The 11,527-nt window shown below is 39.6% G+C and overlaps 1 protein-coding gene across 2 annotated transcripts; it reads right to left on the bottom strand.

Moving 5' to 3' along the window:
- Nucleotides 1-727: 727 nt before the first annotated feature.
- On the bottom strand, nucleotides 728-9,932 carry TDG (thymine DNA glycosylase). Of its 2 annotated transcripts, none has more exons than XM_026868349.1 (9): nucleotides 8,690-9,932; nucleotides 5,995-6,224; nucleotides 5,422-5,491; nucleotides 3,911-4,046; nucleotides 3,749-3,831; nucleotides 3,571-3,665; nucleotides 1,893-2,064; nucleotides 1,482-1,610; nucleotides 728-1,365 (listed from the first exon to the last, which is right to left on the bottom strand). In XM_026868349.1, exons 1-9 carry the CDS (start codon nucleotides 8,781-8,783, stop codon nucleotides 1,226-1,228), a joined length of 1,149 nt encoding a protein of 382 aa, XP_026724150.1. In that variant the 5' UTR covers nucleotides 8,784-9,932; the 3' UTR covers nucleotides 728-1,225. The 2 variants fall into 2 exon arrangements, with proteins under 2 accessions (XP_026724150.1, XP_026724151.1); XM_026868350.1 differs by having other exon boundaries at nucleotides 728-1,362.
- Nucleotides 9,933-11,527: the final 1,595 nt, after the last annotated feature.

Here is an 11,527-nt window from a genome sequence, read left to right as displayed (position 1 = left end):
ATCGAACCTCTTTTCTTTCTCAGTCACTAATATTGGCCAAAACTGTGTCTTATTTCAGCAAGTTCTGAGGAAGAGCGCTGTAGATTCTACAGCTGACTTCTTATTCACAGAACAGCCACCCTTATATTGAACTTAGTATTTTTTACCTTTAAGACAAATAAGGAGAACACCCTCTAAGGTCTTAATAGCTTGAAGAGAACTGAGTGTTAAAAACTGTTAAAATCGCAAATCTCTTTCACCCTGTCCTAATTGTACCTGATGTAAACAACGTAGCTGTGCTGATTTTTACAGGGCATGTGGTCTTTCAATTCCCTTCAATGTAATCTCTTCAAAGGGGTTGTCTCCTGCTAAAGGTCAGGTGGAGAGACTAATCACACAGAAATGACTGAGAATTTAAATGCCACAGAACTTAAGAACCACCAAAGTTGTTGGGTTTTTTTTGTTTTTTTTTTTTTTTTTTAAGGAATTCCAGTTCCTTACATTGGAATTTAAGGGGGAGAGATGGAGTGGTAGGCACACCTTACCCTAAGACAGCTCAGCTAGAATATTTAGGCCCCGTCCTGTGTGACACACATTTTCCTCCCCAGTGTTGTGACTTGAGATGATGTCTCCACTCCCTTAATCCTGAATATGGTCCAATCACTAAACAGACAGAGCACTCTCTTCCCACCCAGAAAATACTCAGTACCCACAGCTGCAGAACACAACTTTCTGCACTTTTTAAAAGAAGATAAAAGGCAGACTTAAAAAGCACAATTTGCTTAACTGTGCATGATTAAAAACACCACTTCATTTAAGATAAGGGTACACTTCCCATTTTCCCCACTGGATATAAAAGGATTATGAGATACCCAAATACTGAGGCATCAGTAAAAAGTATACTGCTGCTGTAACTATTACATTGCGATTTATGGAATAAAATTAACGCCCCAAAGAAATCTTCACAAATGAGAAAGCAATTTTTCAAAAACTGCAAGAAATGGTATACATTAAATATAAAACTCATATACAAAAAAGGGCTAACTTTTTTTTAAAAAGTTTTGACAGTTCCTTAAAATTATCTAGTTCATTGATTTGAGCCTACCACACACTTACTTTGGACTATAATAAAATAACTAGAGGAGATAAAATACTAAGAAAATGCTTCAGTTGGAGAACCGAGGTACCAATCTTGATCACTGCATTAAAACTGCAGCACGTATGCATAGCCGAGAAGAAACAGCTCTCACGCACTGCTTCCCTCTTCCTCCCGTGCCACGCCAGCACCGAACTCTGGAATCTGGTCTGCAAAGGACTGTGTCATCCATTGTCCATTAGGAACGTCACCAAAGGACGACCCCTCACAGTACTGTGGATTGCTTGCTGCTAGAACAAACAAAAATAATATAATACAGTTTTTAAAATGTAGCTTATACCGCTAAGTACTTGTTCAAACATAAGCAATGGTTTACAGACCCAATGCCCCAAGTACTGCACTTTACCAGTTCCATTTGAGGAGAAATTGCACTGTTCACTTTCATACAGTGCACGATCACAGTAAGCGCCTCCATATGCCGCTTCATAACCGGGATCGTATTTTTCTTCTTTGACAGCCATCTTTTTAGCATCCTCTGCCAAAACAGAAGACAAGTATTAATATTCAGAACAAAAATGATCAGAGCGCTTTTATCAGAGAACACTTGAAAAAACAGCCACCCACTCTACAAGATAATCCCTGCTCCCCATAGATAATTAAGACTGTACTGAGAGTGGAATCTGTAATTCTACACCAATGACTTAAAGATGGCACATCTCCCCCTCCCCTTAAATTCTTCATTTCTTTTTGCTGGGGAAACTACTACTTGTGTTGTACACTACATTTTAATAAAGGATTAACAAAATAACCACTATACCTTGTGCAAGTTGCAAGTCAAATGTGTACTGCACCTCCTGCACCTCTGTGTTGGGTGCGATGCCTTTCAGTTGGTCCCTTAAGTCTTTCAGCTTTATGTAATAATGAACTTTATCTTGTGCACGAGGAAACTGAGCACATCTTGCACTAGATGATGGCATAACGTAGCAGAGCTTGAGACAAAGAGCAAGAAAAATAGCATTACTGGTCCCTGAGTTATGAAATAACAGTTAACCTCACTGTTATAACCCTTTGTACAAACTTGAACTAATGTCATGGATGGCTGTGGAAGAGGATAAAGAGTCTCTCATTTTTCTCGGCCAGCTAGATATCTTGCCCAAAGAGAGGGGCCGATTATCAGCTGCTGAAGCAAAGACAATTTCCACGAGTTGTTTATGTGCTGCAGGAGAAGCAGTACCAGTATGTGTTACAACAAGTACAACCTACAAGTGTATGCCAGAGAGTGGAGCACACTCCAGGGCTCCCTGCACAAGCAGAGCTCTGAGCCAGAGAGCCTGCAGGAGTACGTGACAGCACACAAACACCCAGACCCATGAGGGAGGCACCACAGGTTCATTAGCCTGGCTTCTTGGCCACGTGTGTCTGCATCACACTTGCCAGGGTTTGAAACTCTGGAGTTAGTGTGGCTGAAGCCAATTAAAGTGTCTTTATCTCTGCCAAAAGCCCTAACTAAAGACATAAAGTTAGTTCAGGGAAAAGGAATTGTATCCAATACTTTTATTACCACGCAGTATTTATGAACAAGTACTAGTAAAGAGGACTATTTATCTTTCTTACAAATACATCTCCTATGGAAGTCTTTTAAGAGCTACTTAAGAAGCAAGCACTTTATCAACAACAGATCTTCAGGTTCTGATGCCAACACTTCACCTTTAGGGAAGCACAGCTTAAACCGAGCTTAAACTTTCAGCACTAGTAATTAGGGATAGAAATAAAGACAACTGAAACTTTTGGATTGACGAAGTCATGAAGCTTTGGTATAAACTACCTTAGCAGATAGTGTAATTGCCTTTGCCTTTATCTATTTAAAAGGACAGGTTAAACAAACCTATATGTGATGATACACAGCTGGTCTCTTAAGATATCTTCCAGCATGTCTGTGACTAAACCACTCTGCATCAAACTGTTTGTTTTATCTTAAGTGTCCAATTTAATTTCAAGCTGCAAATCAGCTTAAGTAGACTGAGTGTGATCGAAGTGCCTGGGCATGCCCAGATCCAGTAATGGCACAGCTGTTGTGTGTCACAGCACAACGATGGAATTACTATTCTTCTGCTGTGGCACTACTAGCACCATGGTCATGTTTGGTATCAAAATTCAGTAACACATACATGGAATTGGACACAGAGAACCAGATGAAAGTAGATGATAGTTCTCATAAAAGCATGTATTTTTTATTCATATAGTCCTCACAGAATGTACTAACCTACTAACCACACTACACCATTTCCCAAATGAAGTCTATAAGTCTGAAGAAGCTGCATTGAAAACATGTGCAAAAATCACACTGTCCCCCCTTTCTCTAAAAGCCTTTCATATCCCTGGCACTTTGGGCAAATGTTGATGTTATCCTAAGTGCATGCAAGTTCTGTGACTCTGTTAGTTTTGAAACAGCCAAAAACAGAGTGCCGTGTTTTCATCTCAGTATCAATACTTACAGTTTCTGTATCTGGCACTTTGTGTGGCTGCAGTCCAAATTCCAAGTTCTTAACTTTTATTCCAAAAACTTCTTTACTAAAAATTTCATAAATACCTAGAATGAAAAGAAGATGGGATAAGTGGACCCCCAAAAAAGTTACCAACAGAACAAATTCATTTAAAAGTCAAGGTTCTCACATTTTCCATTGAAAGCTGCTATACGGGGTTTGTACTTCTGTAACTTCTGCATCAGAATTCGCCCCCCTTCCCGAAACTCTTTGCTAAAAGAGAAAGTACTCAAAATTATAATCACAACTGTTAATTCATTGATAAGCACGCTATTTCCTTTTGTTATCCTACCTGGAAAGGTCTTTGCTTCCAGGTGTTGTCCTTTCAACCATGTTTGTAAATCCAATCCCATATTTATGTGGCAAGGTGTGGTCATCCATATGGTTCAGCTGTTCGTTACTTAGACCAGACATGAACAGACACTTCCCTGTGAAGCAGGAAGATTCACATTTGTCTTTTTCTAAGGAAAAGAAAGAAAACCAAAAAAAGCCCCCTCGACCAGCAGAGTACTGGAATACTAAAGGAAGAACCTATGTTAACAGAGCATCAGTTAATCTGGGAAGGCTACTGCCCTATCCAGAAAAGTTCAAAATAGCCAAAATTACTTTATCTACTGCAAGAGGATAGAAAAATCCCCAGCGAACAACAGGAATTTCTCACCACAATCCTGTGTATGGAAACCAGCCCTTTATTCTAAAAGATCAGTACAGAGCTTTAGATTCTGCAGTTCACTTAAGCAGAGACTGAGTGCAATCAATATGGATTTTGTGGGAAAGAACATGGCAAATACACGTCAGCTTTCTTTCACAACCTTGCCATCGCTTCTCCTTGCACTGGGCCTCTCTGACAGAAGATGTTGACATCTTACACTCATATTTAGGAAATAACAGTATAGTCTGTGTGATGTGCACTGCCAATCTCTTAAGCCCAAATTAACCACAGCTAGCTCCTAACAACTCGGGAAGGTTACAAACACATGGATTTGTCAGAGCATGCATATCTGGTCTGCTTCTCAGTAAAGAAGGCTGTTAGTCGGGTTAGTCTGCAGAACACTCGAGAAATACTCAAGCCTGATTTACAAGTCTGATGGACACCAGAAGCATTTTGGCTGGAGTATCACAGGGCTGCCCACGTGGAGCTCTCTGCTACCACATCTGGAATGGCTCTCAGTATGCAAAACAACATTTCAGCAGAGTTCAGGTGTGACCTTTATGAGAACGTGCTGCAGAAAATGTTACTTAAAATGGAAAAACACCTAGGAAAAAGTATCTGTCACAAGAATCAAGTATGCTACATGCATATACCTGCTGGGAAAGGGCAATGATTTTTGGGTTTTTGTCAGTTCTAAACAAGCTTTCTAAGAGACGAATAAATGCAAACAGAAGGCGGCTTGCTGAAATTGATTTTTTAGGAAAATGTTTGTGTAGTTTCATTTTATATCAGAAATTGATGTCTGTTACAATTACCCTTGATAACTCAAGTAGTAGAGTTTTAATTTTTATCTCTTATGTTGCACACTAATATGCCAAGAAGCTATCTGGTAATACAGTGTTTACATGACAATTCTAAACGTACACTGAAAGTCACTGATTATTCCTCTTTTATTCTCTTTTACGTACGGTATTTGACAGAAGTAATGATGAGATTTAAATCACTCTGGGATGGTTCAAAGCAAAATACCTCTCTGCATCAACAACAAAAAAAAAAGCAAAAAACAAACCCCAAGCCGATTTAATTAAAATGCTACAAGTTCTAATAAATTTCTGCAAATTCTGTAAGAGGAAAGGAAAACAAAAACGTACAAAAATGGTTTCCAGGTCCAGGGTAATGGTGTCCTTTGTAAGCTGCCATCAAGCCAGGGTTTATGCCAATCTACAAAGATACCAGTCCATTTTAACAATGAGAACATGGCTTGCTAGTCAGGAATTTAATCAAGTTACAGTAAGGATGCTTATTCAATTCTCTTTAAGTTACTGCCAGTAAACAAAGCTGTGTTAATGGTACCTTCCATCATTATTTAAAAAAACTGTCAACTTTATAGCAGTGTCTCATTTAGATGTGCAATGTCAAAAGAGAAGCTCACAGTGTGTTTTACAGCCACCGGTATAGCGCTTCCAGTAAATGAAGTGTCAAGTAATGGTCTCTTACAACTATGTATTATATGTAAGCCTTAGATTTATCAGAAGTTAGAACTATGTTACTCTGATTTTTGACAGAAAATGCAAAGCAGCTCTACTCACAGGAAACAGTTTATATACTTTATCTTTCAAGATCATGCCATACTAGCAACATAGATAAGTAAGCAGAATGTAAATCTTAACTAGTGAGTACAGACTATTCACTTTTCTACCTAATCATACAACTGAGTTACTTACTATTACAATGTCCAGATCAAAGGTCAAAATATCAGGTAGAGTCTTGGTCAAAAGCTCAGCTTCAGATACACCATTAAAACGGTCCACTTTTCTTTTGACTTTAAAAGTATCTGTGATCTTTTCTTGTTTGCCTTTTGACTTGGCTGGTTTTTCTTTTTTAGCAGCAGGCTTTTTGGGTTGCTTTGGCTCAGTTGCTTTGGCTTTTCTTTTCCTTCCTCCTTTTTTAACTTCTGAAACACACAGCAAAGATCCCTTTTGTACACTTCTAATGTTGTAGTGTAGATATTCAGAAAAGACTGAGCTAAATGTAGGGATTCAAGATGAAATCAGACAGATAAATTTACCTTAAAAATTCATTAATTTAAACAATTATCAGATGAATCTCGGTTTTGCAGGCTCAACACAGAGCTACGCCTCTCTGTAGCACAGACACACACACTACTCACAGGCAACTATGCTGACTTAGGATACAAACCAAGAATAACCTCATGGGTAGGTTATGTTGTTTACATGCTGTATGTAACAACCCATTGGAAACAGCTTCATTTCTTTTGGATGATATGGCAGAACATCAAAGCTTAGGTTCTAAGGAATGTGACAGTAAGTTTTAGTCCAGTATTCACACTTCAGCTTCTAAATATGAAAGTTGATTGTTACAGATCACATACTGGAGAAACTGAACAGCACGTCCAGTGCATCATATAGCAAGGTAATGTATGAGACCTTCAGGATCTCAGTTTGAATAAGTGGCACCAAACATTAATTTTTATTTACAAAATGCAAATATGAAGTAGTCCCTGTTCACTCACTTGAAACTTTGTCATCCTCTGGCCCTTAAAGCTTAGAGATTCAAGCAGCACAGGTACTGGTCATGACATGACCACTCAGACATTGCTCTCTATCCTTGTTCATTAATAATGTTAAGCTGCAGAACACAACTTGAAAAACACTAAAACATATTATAGCAATCAGCAAAGAGCCAAAGTAATCTATTACTTTAAAACAGAGACTTCCATCTTATTTTCAAAATTACTAGATACCAGGGCACTGCCCTAAGTCTGCAAACTTTTGGGGGCTATTCTTGTAAGAAAGCTGAGTGCAAAGAAAAAGGAGGACAAAAGCCATGTGAAATTCCCACTGCAACACTGAGGCAACTGCTTAAGAAAGCTGTAAGTAACAGTACTCAAGCTACAGTCTAGTTACAATGAAGAAGAAACTAAAAAGGCACAGGCTTGGTGAGACACATAAGCAGCTTTTCTTTCCTACCCCTTGAAGAGTTTGGAGGTTTATCATGTGACAGCAAAATGTCACAGATTCTCTGACTCCTCTGAGTAGGATGTATTTCAGATGGAAGCAGGATAATGTTCTCTTAACTCTCACGCTGATCAGGTACCTACCAACCAGACACTGTCATGAAAGATGAACAATGCCAGGGCAGCCTTTCAGAGTATAATCCTAGACATTTTACTTTTTTCATCACAGCAGGTAGCTGGACTTCAAATCTTTGCCTTTCATACATGCTCCTGTAAGTTTCACACACATTTGGTAAATTTTCAAGCCCTGCCTTTGAAGGCATTACTCAACTTCCAATTCTTGCAAAAATATTAGGGAACAGTTTCAAAACAGAAGATAACAGTTGTCCAAAAAATACTTGAGAGTGCAGTCTAACAGTGTGCTCAGGGTGACATCAAGTTATCCAATAATAAAGCCGCAAAAGAAGCCTAAATACATAGCACCTGTGATTTATCCTAGCTGTAGTGAATAATACTGTGAATGAATTGAGCAGTCACAACTACTTTAAAGTGGTGGTTTTCTTCCTATGATTTCATCTAGCCATACATTACAACAACAACAACAACAAAAAACCCCCCAAAAAACAGCTTATCAAAGGATGCACTTAAACGAGCAATATCATTGCATGAACTGGCTGATTACCTTAGCACAGAGAGCTCTGACCTACATCTAAATATTAAAAGCAAGATGAAACTCAGCATGAGAGTAATTGCTATATAATCATACTTTATGCATCACAGAGATCATTGCTTTTTTTTACGTGGCAAAGTGCAAGCAGAATAACAAAACAAGGGATCCTTTCTTGCCATGGTTATTGTAAAGCCTAGGTGTACAAAGTCCTAGAGGGGGAAAGGAGGCAACATACAAGTGCATAAAGTACAAAACTTGTTCTGCACTGTTTGTATTTGTTTACATAAGCCTCACTAAAAACAAACAATCCTTAGAGTATATAAGCAATTCACTATCTGTGATTACTACAACACACTAAACCACCATTTAAACAAAAATATTTTGAATAAACAGTATACTGTACTTGTCTTGCAGAAATTAAAAAAAAATGTTTTGAACTCAGACTTCAAAAAGAAAATTTCTCTAACAGAATATTAAAAGCCATGAAATCAGATAAAAATAATAAATTTCTCTACTGAAACAAAAAAAATCTCCTTTTTGTGGAACAAGATGACTTTCTGAGACTGAGCAATGTGAATAATATCACCTGGGTTGACTTCTTAATTGTCTGGTAAAAAATGTTACCTAAAGAATTTAATTATTCAATACTTCCTCTGAGAGCATCAAGAAAAGGAAACCCAGTAGCTCCAAAGAAGCAGTTGACGACCAGTAATTTTCTCCCCCAATCAATTAATAACGTTTTAGCCCACTTAGCACAGCCCACTCAAGCTACCTTTTGGAGGCTCCTGAGCAATGTTTGGCTCTGGAATGCCCTCTAGAGTCGGCTGCTCAGTCATGATTTCCATGTTAGGCGCTGCAGTCATCATCTGATGGAATGGAAATGTGTAAAATGCTTGAGCTTGCTGAAGATATGCGTAGTATCTTAGAAAGGGAGGAAAAAAGAGATATAATTTATCAACAATTTAGAAACTTAGTGGCGTACCAAACAGACTGTAAACATCAATCTTTATCAAGGCTGGTGTGTACTGCACTTAGATTCTCCAATCATTCTATTAACAAAGCAGTAAATTACCCATTTCCACTAAGCAATCTGACTGCTCAGCTGGTATCAGGTGATGTTAAACCCAACATTAACAGGACAGTTCTCTTGTGAATAATGTGAAAGAAACTCAACACCTGTAAGCAAAATGTAGAGCTTTTCCTTTTTTTCTGAAAAAAACACTGTAGCAAACATTACCAAGGCAAACTATCAAACGTACCGACAATTTACAAGACAAGAGAGTTAAAATCTTCTGGACTTCAAGTTCCCCAAGTTTTAAATTTTCTTAATATTATACCAGTTACTTATGTGATATGATACAGAATGGATGAATCATTCTGTCCTTCAAAGCATTATGAATACACACCGCATGGGTTGTCATGCAGATTATTAAACAGCTTTAACAAATCATGTGGCAAATGTCCAGTTATCTCACTCTGGATCCCAACAGAAATACCGCACTTATTCTACACGGTATTGTGTGTATACACACACACAGACACACAGAGATTCAGTCTCCTTCCATGCACAAAGACATTTTTCCATATACAGTTCTTTTGCTCCACACATTTATTCATCACATACATCCCTCACACTCCAACACAAACTTCTGCTTCATACCATCATTCCCTTATACCTACGCAGCCGCCTTCTCGTCCAGATTCTACTGCCATACAAATACATAAAGATTTTGTGAATAGTAAATTTTCCAGAAATAATTTTATAATCTCAAAGCTATTCATAGAAACACCAAATAATTTTTTGATATACAGAAATCTGGTCAAGATTGGCTATTTGGACAAGAAGGCCAAGAGCATCCTGGCTTGTATCAGAAATAGTATGGCCAGCAGGACTAGGGAAGTGATCGTCCCCCTGTACTTGGCACTGGTGAGGCTGTACCTCCAATACTGTGTTCACTTTTGGGCTCCTCACTACAAGAAAGACATTGGGGTGCTGGAGCATGTCCAAAGAAGGGCAGTAAAGGTGGTGAAGGGTCTAGAGCACAGGTCTTAGGAGGAGCAGCTGAGACAATTGGGGGTATTTAGCCTGGATAAATGGGGCCTCAGGGGACCTTATTGCTCTCTACAACTACCGGAGAGGAGGTTGTAGTGAGATAGGTGTTGGTCTCTTCTCCCAAGTAACAAACTATAAGACAAGAGGAAACAGCCTCAAGTTGTGCCAGGGAAGGTTTAGACTGGATATTAGGAAAAATTTCTTCACCTAAAAGTTTATCAAGCACTGGAACAGGCTGCCCAGGGAAGGGGTTAAGTCACCATTCCTGGAGGTATTTAAAGACCTGTAGATGTGGTGCTTAGGGACATGGTTTAGTGGTGTACTTGGCAGTGTTAGGTTTACAATTCGACTTGATGATCTTAAAAGTCTTTTCCAACCTATGGTCTAAATATCTCAGAAGAAGGGACCATTCTCTATTATGCAAAGGGTATTTAAGAATCCCACTGTAAATCAGATTTATGTCAGAATAGCCCAAATACTTGCCCTGAATCAAGGAGAATAAATCTGAACATGGGTCTGTCAAATTTCTGGGGAAGCTGCCTAACAAAGTCACAGGAGATTTTCAGAGTACAGTAAATACCTCAAGACCCCAAGCTGGAAGAGTTCCATTTTATATAAAATACTTGTGCAATTACTGAACCCAGCAAAACTGATCTTCAGATTTGCATTGGGAAACACAACGTAAGACATGTCAAATCCAGCTCATAATGTAATAAATGTGTAATCATACAGAGCAGAACAGTGTGAGTAAGAGAGATGTGAAATCATCTAACCCAAGACCAGATGTCTTCTTGTAATACATGCCTTATTTTATGCATATATAAAGTCTCCTTCTTGTAAACGGAATAAAATTCCCTTTAAACAGAGGAAAACTTGCACCATATCATGGACAAGTCCTCTAATCACATGGTGATGGGAGCTTTTACCCCTACCTCTAAGCTTCATATACATTTTTTATGTCATTTTTCTTGAAGGGGTTCAGAAACACAATTTTTTGTTATTGATGCATGTATTATGGAACATTTTAATAAATGTTTTCAGTTCCACGAGGAAAAGGCAGTGATTTAACCCCCCCTTCAGTTCATACTAAAAATGAAAGAAAAATAGAGAAAAGAAAAAGATGTCCGTCCACTGAAGCAAACCCAAATACTAAACCATTCACAAACCCACCTCCACACCCACAGGCCCCCATAGTCTACACGTACGAGTTTCTTGACACGCGGCGAGCCCCGTCCCATCCGTCCCGGGGGGTACGGGGGGTCTCCATCACGCGGGGCTGCCTCGCCTGCCCTACAGCCTCCGCACCCCCGGCCCACGGGCAGCGCCCACCCCACCCGCAAACCTCCCCCCGTGAGCACGCCTCAACTTTTCTCCCTTCTCCCACGCACACGCACCCCCCCCCGCAGGTCCCCCCGCACACCAGTCCCGCTTTATCCCCCTCGTTCCACCACTAACCCCACGCACCCTCCCAGCGGAGCTCCCGCTCCGGGCAGGCACCTCCCCCGGCGCCCACCCGCGATACACAGACACGGCAGCGCGCCCCACGCTCCCACAGCC

Source organism: Athene cunicularia, assembly GCF_003259725.1.
Source record: "Athene cunicularia isolate RWA chromosome 1 unlocalized genomic scaffold, athCun1 chr1_part2, whole genome shotgun sequence".
In the NCBI taxonomy this organism is placed as follows: domain Eukaryota; kingdom Metazoa; phylum Chordata; class Aves; order Strigiformes; family Strigidae; genus Athene; species Athene cunicularia.
The sequence above is the reverse complement of the archived record's forward strand: the minus strand, read 5'-3'. Positions and strand labels throughout refer to the sequence as shown.

Bases quoted from the DNA above. Each gene is read 5' to 3' on its own strand.
- TDG (XM_026868349.1), bottom strand. From the start codon at position 8,783: ATGATGACTGCAGCGCCTAACATGGAAATCATGACTGAGCAGCCGACT. The intron at 5,492-5,994 runs GTAAGTAACTCA...GTATCTTTGTAG, and splicing joins TTGATCTGGACATTGTAATA to ATTGGCATAAACCCTGGCTT. The intron at 4,047-5,421 runs GTACGTTTTTGT...CCTGCTTCACAG, and splicing joins TGGACCTGGAAACCATTTTT to GGAAGTGTCTGTTCATGTCT.